General features: G+C 37.6%; 1 protein-coding gene across 1 annotated transcript in view; it reads right to left on the bottom strand.

Annotated features, from left to right (window-relative positions):
- The window catches only part of LOC139701050 (xaa-Pro aminopeptidase 1-like), a 144,519-nt gene extending 137,299 nt beyond the window's left edge, over positions 1–7,220 (bottom strand). Inside the window, exon 1 of the mRNA XM_071599625.1 lies at positions 7,048–7,220. Coding sequence (XP_071455726.1) covers positions 7,048–7,081 — 34 coding nt within the window. The 5' untranslated portion in view covers positions 7,082–7,220. The remainder of the gene's footprint in view (positions 1–7,047) is intronic.
- Between the last annotated feature and the right edge of the window lie 8,082 nt (positions 7,221–15,302).

A 15,302-nucleotide genomic window follows, 5' to 3' on the forward strand; every position in this document is an offset into this window, starting at 1 on the left:
TGAAAGTTTAAATATGTAGAGTAATTAGTATTAAATGATATAGAAAGGCAACGAGAATTACTAGTGTGATAGTTGTAGGTTTATACATATTGAAGGGAGGAGAGTGAACGCGATGTGGAAGCAGTATTGATCATAAAACTTGGGATAAGGGTAGGAAATACAGAGAGGTTCGTGAAAAATATTGCTGGTAGAATTAAAGTGGATACCAATGTTTTGTCTCAATTCAAGTGTGAATACATATAAGCAGTCACGTGTGGAATACTTATACGGTGAGTATGATGAGAATATAGTTATAAATGTCCCCGAAAGAAAAATCACGGCAGTGATAGGTTATTAGAACCTACTGTTGGGCGAAGAGAGAAGTGGGGCGAGGTAAGGAAAAGTTTTTTACGATGGAGCAATGACCGTGCGGCGGGAAATAAATTTTTAAGGCCGAAAGGCATTGATGCTGCCTGAAGCAGAGTTCAAACATCATCACGCGCGTAGGTACGTATGATATAACGCCAGGATATGCAACAGGAAAATATCAACTATGTCATATTTTTATTAAAGGTTATTTTAGCCACGTAAGCGGAAACAATAATTAAGTTTTCCCCGGAATGGAAAGAGAGGTTTACGAAGAACAAAAATAATGTTGGGAAAAATTAGAGGAAATGGTAAAATTCTTTGAAATATGGTCATTGAAATCTACTGTGAAATGAAATGAAAATGAAAACGGTAATTATGAAAAAAATCAACCACCTATAAAATAAACAACGAGAAAGATGATTAGAATGCTGTAAGATAAAAATAAATGAGAGAACAACGAAAGGAATCTGAGTGATGAATATGCATGGAAAAAATATAGAAATAAGGTGATAAACCAATAACGCGAATGTTAATATTTTGAAGGAGCCATACAGTGCTGTGGTGAAATTTAAGACTCAAGGAAAGGTGATCGCGGTGGTATAGATGTGAAGACGAAAAATCTGTAACAGCTATTCGAGTTAAGAGAACATTTATTAACCGAACCAAAAGAGATCCACGGAAGAGGTAGGGTAGGTTTATGACTTTCATGACTTAGGCTTACAGTTAAGAAAAAATTTAGATAAATGCGAATACGTTCTTATGAGAAGCGGAGGCTTGAGAGATTCCATCCTTTCCCTCAGAGTCATAGTGAAAAGGATACCTGTGTACATTACATGTCACGGATTAGGGCATTTATTTTAAAATGTCAAATAGAACAGAGTATTATTTTTAATTAAATAGGATCGTCTAAATAAGCTAAAGGCATTTGCAGACTATATGTGGAAATGTTTCTAGAATTGAAAATCGGCTTCGGTACTGAAAATTCATAAGTAAAGTGTCATTTTCCTTCGTCATTTGCCACCATGGTGCTCCGTTCTTAGACATAAAAAGCAGTTCCAGAAATAAAATGTAAATAAAGTGATTTTTATTCTCTGATAGGCATTATGCAATTGGCTGATGGCGTAGTAATTTTCTAAAGAAGATCAAGATAGTTGACCTCCAATTAAAGGATAATAATGATTTGATATGGCAACTTAAATTTTCACGCAAATTTCACCAAAATAATTCTTTTTGGAATAAGAGAAGATAAAATATACCATTAAATCCTGGAACGAGCATGAGATTCAGAATGTAACTTGAACGTCTAGATTCACTGTCATTCAGGATGGAAAAATCATTTTTTTTAAATGAGCGATTTAAACAAAGAAACCATTCTATCATAAAAAAAAGTAAACGAACAGCTGGCAAGGCAAGTTTGGAGATGTGAAAATATGTTATCAAAGCATGTATATATAAGAAATGTGCTTTTCTGTGGTGGCTGTAAAGTGTCATTATGATAGCACAAATATATTGAACGCATTTCTGAATTGGTGTTAAAGAAGAGGGATGAAGATTAAATGGACCGAGTGAATCACTAGTGACGGTGTCCTACGAATCGTATATGAAGAAAGAAGCCTGTAGCAAATACTATGGAGAAGAAAAGACAAATTTATTGGGCGTTTCCAAAGCATAGCAACATCTTGAGATGCTAATGGAAGAAAGAGCGGGATCTCAGATGAAGGCCATGAATGGATTACTTCTAACATATAGGAGGATGCGTGAAATTAAGAGTTAGTAAAAAATTAAAGAGGGTTTGAGAATGGGAGGAATCTGTGGAGTGCTGCAATAAACCAATCTGCGGCTTTATAATTACTCAGGTTCATTCCATTCCCAGATGAATTTACAGACTGTCTTCCGCATTCAGTTGAAAAAAAATCCCATTAATAGTGCCTGGTGAAAAAAGTGCCGCAACGGGTGATAGAACGATATATGGTAGAAAGGATCACACTGCATACACGGTACTCTGTAGAAACTATCGAAACTTAAATAATATTTTTATTTTAATCGAAATATATTATTTTCAGGAATAATTCTTCTTCCCTGATGAAGTGGGCTCCTGGCCCTGAAACGTGCACCGTCCGCGAGTGTCACGTATATCCTTTAGAATTATTACTATAAGTCTATATACTCTAATAACGGATAAAGTTTGTTTGAAACAATTCCTTTCAGAAGAGCAGAAACTCTTTTTGAAATATCACAATCTTAAAGAGGCTTATGTGACATTACTTTAAGTTATTCGTAGTCTTGTCATATCTCAGCGAAATATAAATAAATTTTCGAAATTACTTTTTACAATAAAATTAAAGTGGTAAAGACTAGTGCGAGTGTACTCGCATTACCAAAATGTTCATCTGATCCATCGAAATCTCTGGTCTAACTCCTACAAACGTGATTATGAGGGTAAAAAGAAAGTTAACATTTCCACCAAAAGGATTTAATATTTCACGACCATGGTTTCGATGCGCATCATCATCACACCTGAAATATTAGGTTTCTGGTGGTGGAAATATTAAGTTTCTTTTTACCCTCATAATGAAGGAATTCCACAAAATTAAACCTGAAACTGCTATGTTACCCTAAAAACGTTGTCCCACCAAAGAATTCGAGTGTTCTAAATCAACGCCATACCTTGTGACCCTCAACAAGGGCGTGGGCAGTTTCGAAGGTTATCCGCACGTTATTATGCTTATTAGTTCGTTTAGGAGTTAGGTCAGCGGTGTCGCGGATTAAAACATATATCAGATTATAAACATTTATTATGCCCCCCCGTGGTCTCCGCAGGTCACCTCTGTCGTTCTCTTTATAATATTTTCACTTTGCAGACTTAACATTTATGATGAGTTCCTTGCAAATCACTCAAATGAAGATTTTAGCTCACGTTGCTATTCTCACAGTTGGAGTTGTTTGTTTTGTTCCGTGGGTAGTAAAAGTAGCACAGCTCTAATTTTAGCTCCATTCATGACTGTCGCGAAACCCCATGGCAATCTTTCGTCATGGTTCCCTGTGTTGATCACCAGCCCAAACGATGCAGTTATGTCCACTACACCAATAATACCATAGGTCAGTCCATCTTCTTCGAGGTAGCTCTTCGGTGGTCCCTGAAAACCATGACGCATTCCTGTGTACTTCTGAGTAATTCCTCGAAGGTTTGATTCAACCTCAGACGCATGATTTCCTCCTTTATCTGCTCATATTCCCTACCGGGCTTAGTGCCGACCAAAATCCATCTCCACTTCCTCTCTCCACCTGTCTTACCCTAACTAACTTTCTCCCTTATACCATAAGCTCATGAGTCCCGCTTTTTCTCGATGTCTCCCCCACCCACTTTTTCTGCCTCCTTCATGTTTCGGCCAGAAAATTCCTCTCTCTCCCCCACAACCTTTGTCACACTTGTTTGCCTTCCTCTCGGTTCATTTTCTCCATTCCTCTACATGCCCGCGTCTCAAAAGGTCTCCATAGTCTAAGTTGGCCTTCTTTGCCCAAAAGATCAAGTTTTGAAACCATAAAATGATACGATCCACATTGAGGTCTTCAGTCGTTCCACGGAGCACCTTATCATCCATTCCCTTCTCTTTAGGAATATTTGTTTCGTTATCTCCGTCACATATTGCGCCTATGTCATTACCAGCAAGTACATCTTAGGAGTTAGGTGGAAGAAGGGACTATCTAGTCTCAATCTCGCCTCAATAAAGATTCTTCATAATTATTATTATTTCCTTCGTCCAACACACCCACTGCCTAAAAATCTGGGAGCTTATTGTAATCGAGAATTTTTGTTTGAGGAAACTCGTTTACATGAAAATGTTGTGACCGAGTTCTTTTGGTCCAAAACTTTTCGTGCAAATCAAAAACTATTTCTTCGTTTTTCAATGCGTCAAATCATTTCTTGAAAATGCCTCACCTATGTGGATTGTATTACGTCCACTGGCATGCCGCATGATGGTGGTGGGGATATAAAACCCGAAACCCTTTACGGATAATCTGAACGCTGACCGAGAAACGAGAGGCCGGTTTCACGAATCCGAAGGGCGATTGCGTCCCGTGCGATGGCATAGCTGGCGGAGGCGGCGGCGGTGCGGTTACGCCCCGCTGTCACTCACTCGTAAATGACGGGGCTATGTCATCCAAAATTACCGCGAATCTCCCGGGCGTGATGGGGCATGCCATAAACGGGGGCTGCTCGGTTGGGAGATGATTTACAACCAGGGTTTCGGCCCCCTTCGTTGACATTTACGGGCGACAATGGGGCTTATAATGCCGTAGGATTGTCGTATTGGACGCCGTACCGACTGTTGCTAACGTCTCGAGAGTCACGTGCGCCCAGCATTGAGTATGTGATGATTGCGAGCTTCTTTTTTCAATTTCGTAGCGTAGAATTAAAATAAATAGGGAACGGTGAAATTTTCGTTTTTAACTTTGAGAGCGAGTGGAAAAAAACCGCTGGGAGAATTTGGCATGTAAAGATACCGCTTGTTAGCACATGTACACAGTCGGCATGAGTACTGTGAAAATTTATGATTCGGCCTCCCAGAAACATTACGGAAGAATAAATACTCATATTGCGGGTCGCAATAATCCAGGGATAGAGCGTTGGACTACTGACCGAAGGGCCCGGGTTTGATTCCCTTATGATACCTTTAGCACCCTCAGCTCCACCCATGCTGTGTCATTTTCCGGGTACCAGAACTTCCTGGAGTAGCATAACAGGCACAGGAAAAGGAACTGACCCCCCTACCCTGATGTGTGAATTTCACACGCCGTCGGACTTAGTACTGCGTGGACGCGACCATCGCGTACCAAACCGCCCTTCGGGTTGATTACTGTGTTTATTATTTTTAATATACATTTAGTTTTATAAAATCTCAGGGAATTATCAGTAAAAAAATCACTTGTTTATTTTGCTGTTACATTTTTCCTGTTGGCGGTCACAGGTAATGGGAATAGTGACTATTCTTAATTATCTACGAAATACAGCATTATATAGCGTCTAAAATCAGTCACATCTATGTTATTCTGAAAGGACAATCAAGTTATTACCCGGTACAAGTAGACCCAAAGTTAGGATAGAAGGGACGATATCTTGTTCCAAAAAAATAAATTTCCGGTAGGTGTCCAAAACACTTACAGGTAAAATGCGATTTCTTTTCGCATGTTATTCTGCGTAAACCGCTGTTAGCCATTAATGTATCCAGAATGATTTCCACAATAATTTGCCGTTTGTTATAATTCGTCAGTCATGTTCAATCCTGAAATGTAGCCTCGAATGAAGAAGATCAAGGCATTGGAGAGTTTATGCATCCATAAACCCTCTCTCCTTAAAGCTTGTGAACAGGTTTTCTTTGAAAAAAATAGTTTGGAAACGAAGCAATAAATAGTTAAAAGGTTTTGAGAAACTTTTTGGCCCAAACTCGGTTATTTGTCAATTTACATGCACACTATAACGCTGAACTTGAATCGGGTAATCAATATGTTAATGCAGGCAAGATTACTAAAAGAGCCGTTTAATGTGTTTTTCCGTTGCACCGCGCTGATTTTTCTGGAGTTTAACCATATAACCGTCATGAACTGTCGTGGGAAAATCCACGACTGATGTACTCAGAAGCAGAGAGAGACACTGAGATAATGTCATGATTGTTCAATCCTCATGACGTGATTACTGTACTTTCAAGGAACTTTATCTTAATAGCGTTAAGTCCAATTTCAAGGATACTAGGCAATAAGGGATAATTCTCGGGCTTTCAGTACATTTAATTCAATTGATTTCATCGTTTACCCATAATTGAAAATAGGGGTTAATTTGCAAAGTCGTCACATTTTTGCTTCCTTCCTTCGTTTGTATTTGTTAATGGTACTTTTAATCGAAAAATAACTCAGGTTCCATCTCGGGAACCGTCTGCCTGCGAGAGCGGGACAATTCAAAGAGTCCTTCCTTCTCACCCATCAGAAAACCCAGTGATAGACTCAATTTTTAGCATCTAAATCCTACCGCTCATTGTAAACAAATCATTTAAGTAGTCCACCTGCAATAAAAGCATTTAATGATATCGCCATCGTGTTTCAAGCAACGCATTAAGAGGAGAACATTAAGAGAAGTCGCGTTCTTTTAGCAGATTATCTCATTTTACTTATAATAATTAATAATAACCTCATTTTCGGGCTTCATACTGTTTGGAAATGGGTTTTAGTCACTACTGAATAGCATTTGTAACCATTCAAATTAAGTAGTAACTAAGTATTTTCCCAAGCGAAATTTCCATTTCCTACCCATAGTTTCAAATATCTTAAACCCATCTATTTCATCAGTTGTAACCCCTGTTAGTAAGTAATACGCGAAGCGGAATACAAGTTATTTATCTAAGTACGGTAATACAGAACGAATGTTCCTAAAATGTCAAGCCATGAATCATAACACTTGAAATTATTTAAAATTGACGATATATTTCTTTTCGGAAAAAACGTGTTTTTCATGCCGAAGTCATCAATGGAAATTTCTGATTCAATGGATCAAATTGAACAGTTCATTTTTCATCGCAGGGAGCAACTCCTCTTTCTTTGCAATCTGCTGACAAAAATATATAAAAATGAAGAACAAAGCTTTCCGCTTTATTCTTCATTCAGGCGTCTCTCAGTGGGCCTTCCACTCCGTCTGTTTCCCCTTACCGATTGTGGCTAGGAGGCTGCCGCGGGGCTCCATTATCACGCTTCCACCCAAGAAAGCGACCGAATCGAACGACGCCAACTCACTCAGGTCCTCCGGACGGTATCCATGCCGCGTGCGGGCACTACTCCTCTCGCGGCGGCTATGAACGAAGCGTCTCCCCGCTGGTGACGGATAGAGAGTCACACACACTGCGTTCGCAGTCGAAACAAGCGGCCAACTGCCGGCAGCCCGACCGACTGACTGAGTTTAGATCGGAAGGCGCTAGGAAAAAAAGGGTTGGCCGCCACTGACGGCGATCGTCCCTCCGGAAGAACGACGGGAGCGAAGGGAGAGGGAGATCGAGCAGACGAGAGGGGAGAGCAAGCGAGAACGGGAGGAGCGGCAAAACCCCTACTAACCTCTTCCCGTTCGCCTGCCCATCCCGTCGCAGGGGAGCGATGTTACCCCTCCCACTCTCTCCAATCTTCACCCCTCCCACCTCACCGAACACTCCATTTTCCCCACCCCCTCTCTTGACTCAGGGGAGTTGGGGACCTCAAGGGAGACAACGTTACGATATCCAGCGTCATCCCCCACAGAAGACGGATCCACCCCCTCTGGCGCCTCACCAGAAAGTCTTGTTTCCCTTACACCCTCGCCCCACCCGGCGATTGGCCACGCGAAGTCGGGAAACGGGCTTCGAGGTCCTTGACCCGCGGAGTAATGTAACCACGCCCGTTATATTCTTTGATAGACCGTGGGGCATTAAGTTTTCCATCCGGAATTTTCTCTTCCCAGGGAACCTTATTTCTGAGGAAGGGGAAGGGGTTTGAGTGAGTGATGTGCCCAGGACATGCGACTCCGTTGTCGCTCAGATACGCTAACATGCCAAACTCTCGTTCTTACCGGAAATTTGATTCCCGCAAAAGAATTTCACACCTGTCAAAGAGGTGTTTCCCACCGTTGGGTAAGGGGGGAAGAGGTAATGCAAAGGGAAGTTTACTTAGGGTAAAGCTTAAGAGCTGAAGGAGAGAACTCTAGTCAGTAATATACAAGTGCAGCAGAAAAAGGATTTTCATCTATCTCAACCATAATACTCCACAAGGCCCACTACAGCATATGGCAGGGCATATTAGAACACCAGCCATGAAAAAGGAATGAGTAGAAGTCTGGGAAGGGGAAACATGTATAACACACAATTAGTTTTTCCCTCTTTCTATTGTGGTCATGAACTGTGTGAAGAACAATAAGCCCTTGAAAATCAACCTTTTCAACAATCTACCTCTCAAATTTGTCCATGTAACGTTTATCCCAATGCAGTTCAGGTGTTGATAGCTTGTGGCATAGTATTTAACTCTAAATTAGTCAATGTAGAATTGAACTTTGTCCCCTGGTTCACCCATCATTGATAGTGCAGGTATTTCATGCTGCTTTTCATTTTTCCACAGCAATTTTTAAAAACGCCTCACAGCTTTCATTGTATTTTGTTCTACTCTTGAATTAGTGATATTTAGTATGAGACATGATGATTGATATGTACATGTTTGATATGTTGCTTGAAGATATGTTTGATATACCGTCTAATTAAGCCTGATTGTATGTTATCAGGAAATTTTTCTCCCTTGTATTGATTTCAATTCATATTTATTTCACTTATGTTGCTTCCATACATTGTTTCCTGATTATTCTTTCATCCAGTGACTTCTATTCCTTGTCTCAAGTTTCTTTGACTGCGTTTACTCATGACTTTCTTAGTCTACTCAATCCTCAACAGATCTCTTCATTTGTTATCAAAAATACTCCCCAAGTCCCCCATACTCAATACATTTAGTCAACATTTATGTTTATTTGACAAACCCTTGCTTTATTTCAATACATTAATGTGGTTAAGGGGGCACTTTTACGCACTGCCATTTTGTTGAATTAAATTTTTTATGTACCTACTCAACATACGACCTACTGCCAGCATTCAAATATACTTATGAAATTTTTCATTTACTCTATCATCTTTTGCCAACATTCTGCTAACTTTTCTTGTTTTAAAACTAGTTGGAAAAAAGTCTGCTTCATAAACTTATGAAAATAATTTTCTTCTAGATGACACTGCAAGTACTGTGAAAGTGTTTTAACCATTTTAGGTTTCATAAGATGATGGAACATAAGAAGCTGGGCAATTTGTATATTAAGCAAAGTGCATTTGAATAGCTCTTAAGTGTATAATAGTGGTTCTGTTCACCTGTTCTTATTTTTAAGATATTTTCATCTATTATTTAGTGTTCAGCTCTAGATTTATTTGATCTCCAATACATGAATCCTCTATATAATACTTGGAAATATTTTGGGATACATATTTTATGTTGAAATTTATAGTTCTTTTTGGGTTGTATGATTTTTAAGTTATGTAATTTATGTCCAGGAAGGAACCCATTTCAAAAATATCACTTGCTTAGTATATTTGGCAAAGAGAAAGAGTGAATTACTAGCACATTCATTTTTTAAAGCTTTAGCCAGACAACCTCATATCAGGATACTCTGGTGAATTTCCCTTTTCTTCAAGGCAAGAAAATGGAATATATGGCATTTTCAAAACCTGGCAACACTATCATCTAACCACTCTAAGCTTTCTCCCTAGAAGTTTTGTAAGTCATTCAACAAGTATAGTAAAAGTAAACGCTAACGAAGATGGACAGGGCAATTTTATGTGTCCCTTTGAGTTTTGTTATGGCACAAATTATGGAGAATTAGTTAAATGGACTCTGAAACAAAATGAAATGCTCAGCCTGACATCAGAGGAAAGGAAAACAAAGAGAGGATGAAGAACAGCAATGGGATAAAAGAGTATGGGAGGAAATACTTAGAAGTTGGTGGTTTGCCAAAGGAAGTGACAGAGTTGAAATTTAGCTTGAAAGAATGCAAGGGTTCCCTCTTCACTTTCTTTCATTGTTGGAGGAGCATAGATCTTTTTCTAATAGTTTTAATTAGATAGAGGAATTTTAATCATTAAGGATAAAAGAGAAGTTTTATAGATGTAACATGATATCAGTGAGAATTGTGTTAAAAAATGCTCATGTGTAAAAAAGTAGCTCACACGGGAGTCACAGATTTGATTTGCTTTGTGGTAAGACCAACTTTGTCAAGATGAATCCCACAGGCAGTGCTTTCATACATGGTTTAAAAAGCCACAGTATGTGTTTCTTTTAGACTTAAGGGGCAAGTATTGGTTTTTGGGTTTTTTTCTGTGAACTATTTTATTAATTTGAGTTTAAAAAATAATTTCTTTCTTCAGTCACTAATGAAATTTTACCAATCACACCAATAATCACATGAATGCATAACAAACTCATTCAGTGAATTCTGTTTCATGGGTATCATCAATTTGAAGAATCTTAGACTTCATCAGGATAATTTTGTCATTCCAATCGCAAAACATTTTTCCATGAACCAATTCAATGAACTCCATATTTTTACATTACTGTCCTGAAATAAACATATCTCCAATTCCACATATCTCCACACCATTGCTACAATGTTTAAATCAACAATATTGATTGTTGGATTTGATCAACATGGCTGTATCAAGAGGTGGCTGTGAAGTGGACAAATATGTGGTGGCTTTGCAGATGTTTACTTTCCTACAACTGGATGCATTTGAAATATAGATATTTCACACCTATGAATCAACATCCAGCATAATGGATGGATAAATCATTGCCTTTTAGGAAAAAATTGGCACAATAGTTTAATCACTTCTATTGTTATATTTATTATGGTTTTAAAAATATTTTGTGTTAGGTTAAATAGGGCTTCGGAGGAAAGTAGTGTGTAATGCTAGGGTCCATCAAAAACCTACCCTAAACCAGTAGGCAACTACAAAATAAAAGTTGAATTTTCACCAAAAAATGAGATCAATTTTAATATTTTCCTACCTCTACTTAAAATTTAATTGCTGAGAGATTTTTCTGGGGAATTTGAAAATTTTATGTTTTTTTGTTGAGAAAATTTGGGTTTTTCTGCATCACTGCATTGGCAATGCTGCCAATAGATAACATGTAAATGATAACTCCTCGTGTTTTAGGTTTTCATGATCAAAGTCAAGGTTTAAAAGGCCTATGAAATATTCACCTAAAGGCTCATGAACATTGTATAGTGTATTAGCCTCATGATTATATGAGTAAAAACATTAATTGAAAGTGGAAAAACCTATGAAGACCCTTTTCCACATCTTCACATCATCAGTCTAAATAGGAAGTCTCCATAAAGTTGCAGCACATAGGCATTAGTTTCAGTATCTGCTCCTATTCAACATGTCCTATAAAGCACATGCAATCCTCCGAGTGAGGTATATACCAAGGAAGTAATTGTACTATTTTTTAAAAAGTACCAAATAGCATTAATCTTGACAATCATAAGGCTAGCTTTTTCAATGCTGGAAACATTTTATTTTCCGTACTTTTAAGGAACAGAATCAAATTTTAAATTGAGATCTTAATCAAAAACCTACAGTAGTAGACTCAAAGATTAGCTCATAAGTGAGGCTAATGCCCATCTTGCACCAAGTCCTTTTTGCTTTTGACATTTACCAATAATGATTGTTATGCTTAATTCAATGTGCAATTTGGAGTTAAATAGGAAAATCTGGAGAACAGAAATCGCACAGTTTTGCTGAAGCCAAGGGTGCCTATATGTGTCACCTAATTTGGAATAAAGGAGCCTCCAGTCCATAGCTTAGTTCTCAACTCACTAAACTAGCAGGCTAAGAGATCCTGTTTATAATATTTCAAAAACAAATTGTTCATAATCCTGGATATAGATCACAGGGAAAGGTTTTAATGCTAAAAATATTCACCAAAGAGATTAAATAGTGTTTAACTGCAAGCGCAAAATGGAATTCCCGTATTTTTAAAGATACAAAATGATGTCTTTAGAGAGAAACTCTTGGTGATCAAGGAATAAGGAGTATGTACTGACATTTCTCAAATATAACATTTTAGTGGTCTTAAACACTACACTCTGATCATCTTAGATTAATGGAAAAGAGTCTAACTATTACTTAACATTGTATCTTGTTATATTGTGAAATTCTACTATTATTATTTGGCACTCTACCATTTATCTATCGATCTATCCATCCATTTAATGCAGGCTTTGATGGACAGACTGAATACACCTTCATTTCTTAGGCTAACCAAATAAGACACTACCTAATACCTCATGCTATTATAAATCCTTCATCAAATCCTCATACATGACTTTCATTCCTATTTCCAGCTATTCTCATGTCTATTTTAAAATTTCCTGTGCATGGTATATGATAGTCTACAGCTTTTAGATAGGTTTTTGGATTGGGGTGGACTGTACTTTTCTACATTTCCTGGCCTCAAATACATAAAAAAATCCAACTCATTACTGTAAGCTGTTCATGAGTTCTACTTACATTCTATCTCTCTTAATACACCTATCCTTTTCCTTCTCATACCTTGCTTGCCCTAATGCCCTTCCCACTATCCTAGTCTTCAGCATTCCATTTCCAATCCCAATGCTTCACATCCATCTTTCTTGCCTTCCTTGCCTTTCTTCCAATAACTTCCTCTCTCCTCCCTGGACATGCCATCGTTTTCCATACCAAAATATTAGGGATATAAAAAGAAGAATACTCTTAGGCAAAGAAACTTTTATAAGGAGGAACTTGATGATAAGGTAATCTACCATTTGAGGTATAATTTGGATGGACTGAGACTGAACAATGATACTTGCTCCCAAACAAAATATGGCTTGACACATTTCACTACAATAGGCTCATTTTCCTTTCCTTCTTCCCTTCATGCTGTGTCTATTTCTTTCAATCTACTCCTACCCTTTCCTCACCTACCCAATATTCTCCTCTGTATTAAAGTCTTCATCATGCCATTCAAAAGATACTCTCTGTATTCTTTGGACCTTTCCTATCTCATTTGAATCTCTGACAATAACCTCCTCTCCTCCTTCACCATTCCTAGCACTTACTCCTAGTATCTAGTAGATGTTTTCCTTTATGTACATTCCATCTTTTCTATCCTTCCCCATACTCACAATACAAAAGCCCACAATCCACACCTGTATTATTGATTAAATTACCATGCCACCCCACCATACAAATACACACTCCACACCAAAATTTTCAGTAATCTTTTTTAACATCCTTACTTAACATCCCTGTCATCAATTCCCCCCTACTTCTGATCTTTCTGCCAAATGCTTCTTCTCATATCCTTATACGTTTTTGGTCATTTTGGTCCAAAACATTTTCAAGATTGTTAAATTTTTCCACCAGCTCTAGTATATGTCCTCCTATTTTTGTGTTAAACTTAGCCTTTCTCTCTCTTGAAAACTTCATAAACTATGTTTTTTCGCTTTCATCTGGGGCATATTTTTGTATGGCCTAGAATCATGATGATTGAAGTAAAAGGATGGGCATATATATGGGAGACTTTTGAGATGTGTGTTGAAAAGGATGTCAAAGGTAAAATGGATATAAATTAAAACTCTGCTAAGTATGGCGGGGGATGAGAGGGGATTTTTGGGAAAAACCAAAGATGGCAGGAAGGGTGGATGCAGAACATTTTGACTAGGGATGGAATGCTGATGATTCAATTAGAGGGTTGAAATGTTAGGCAAGCAAATCAGGGAGAGGAAAAGGAAAGGCATGAACATAATTGAGTTAGAATGAATGTAGAATTGAAGAAGGGTTTAGTTCAAGTGGGGTGTCAGGTTGTATGCTGATATTAAAGGCTAAGGAATCTGTGGGTGTTAACTTTGTATCCATGCAAAACCAGCCTATAATGATAAGCATAAATAATAATAAAAGTACTCACTGATTTTGAAAAATTTTCCAGGGTACTTAAATAAAGAGCACATGTAGATTAAATATCAATGAGACTATGGAATCTACAAGTAAACTGTTTAGAATTGTGCCCTCTTCCTTTGCAATTTACATAAATGATTTTGCTGAGTGACAAAATTAGTAAATGCAGTTTTATAATTATGGTATTAGAAAATAATATAGGTTTATTTGAAATGTCAGGAGGGGATAGCGTAAGAAAACTAAAGATGAAGAGGAAAAAAATTGACTTGTTAAACAGAATAAGGGAGCTAGAATGTATGAGGCATTGAAGAAGGGTTTATTGTAGTGTTTCGGTTGTCTTTTGGATGAGGTTGAGAAATGTAGGGTTGTCAATTTTGTGTCCATCCCAAACCTACTTTTAAGGTCAACTGCCAATTAATAATTATGCCATGTCAGATGAGTTTAAATGCTAATATTTCATTATTCATAGATACATAAGAACATGCTTAAATACCTACCAGAAATGGGAACAATAATGTAGCAACCTGTGTTAGTCATAGCCAGCTGCCATATATTTACCAAAACCCAGCTCATCATGGCCATACTCTCCATGTTGGATCAATTATCTCAGGTTATGGTATTTTAAATGGTAGGTGATTACTGTGCGTTTTAAAATACAAATCGTCCATAAATTGCAATAGTTGTTCAGTAGATTTGGGAGCATTAATGAAGGAACTAATTATTTTCTTTTTTAATGGAAGCATTTTAATACAATTAATTATGTTCTTTAAACAGCTATTGTATTATATTTATATGGATCTTTCTCCCATTCAATAATTAATTTACAATAATATGAAGCAATTCCGAGTAGATACCCATGCAAAACTGGGTAACCCTGTTCAATGGCATTTTGCCAGTGGCATAATGAGGTCATATCAGTCTAACTAAACTGGCGCTCAACTTGAAATGTTTTAATCAATCAACATGCGCTTTGGAAATAAATTTTAGGCAAATTTAATTTCCTTTATCAAACCAAGTTGTAGGCGAGCGTCTTCCATCTAGTTTTGAACTACCCGCTCAAGCATAGCATTTCGAACAAGGGAGTTACGATATTAGGACGCGAACTTGTTAAAATTTACCTTGGAAGTCGTTGTATGTTAACTTGCCTTTTCTTTCATTGACTTTTAACTGGAGACATGGGTGTTGGTGATGAAAATATCGTACAGGTATAAGTTCATGCTTTTTTGAACTCATGTAAAACTATGTCAGTACGCTATTTTTGAAAACTAAAATGCAATATCTCATGTTTTTCTATGCCCCTATAAGTGAGCAAATTTTCTGATTTTTCCCTCTCATTCTCTCAATCGCTGTGACAATTGTGTTTCTACAGGACATATCAGAAAAATAGTATGCCAATGAAGCGTTTTGAAAGTTTTTGTATGAATTAGTTTAAAT

The sequence above is a fragment of the Hetaerina americana genome, unplaced genomic scaffold (genome assembly GCF_022747635.1).
Source record: "Hetaerina americana unplaced genomic scaffold, ioHetAmer1.1.p SCAF_11, whole genome shotgun sequence".
Taxonomy (NCBI): Eukaryota; Metazoa; Arthropoda; class Insecta; order Odonata; family Calopterygidae; genus Hetaerina; species Hetaerina americana.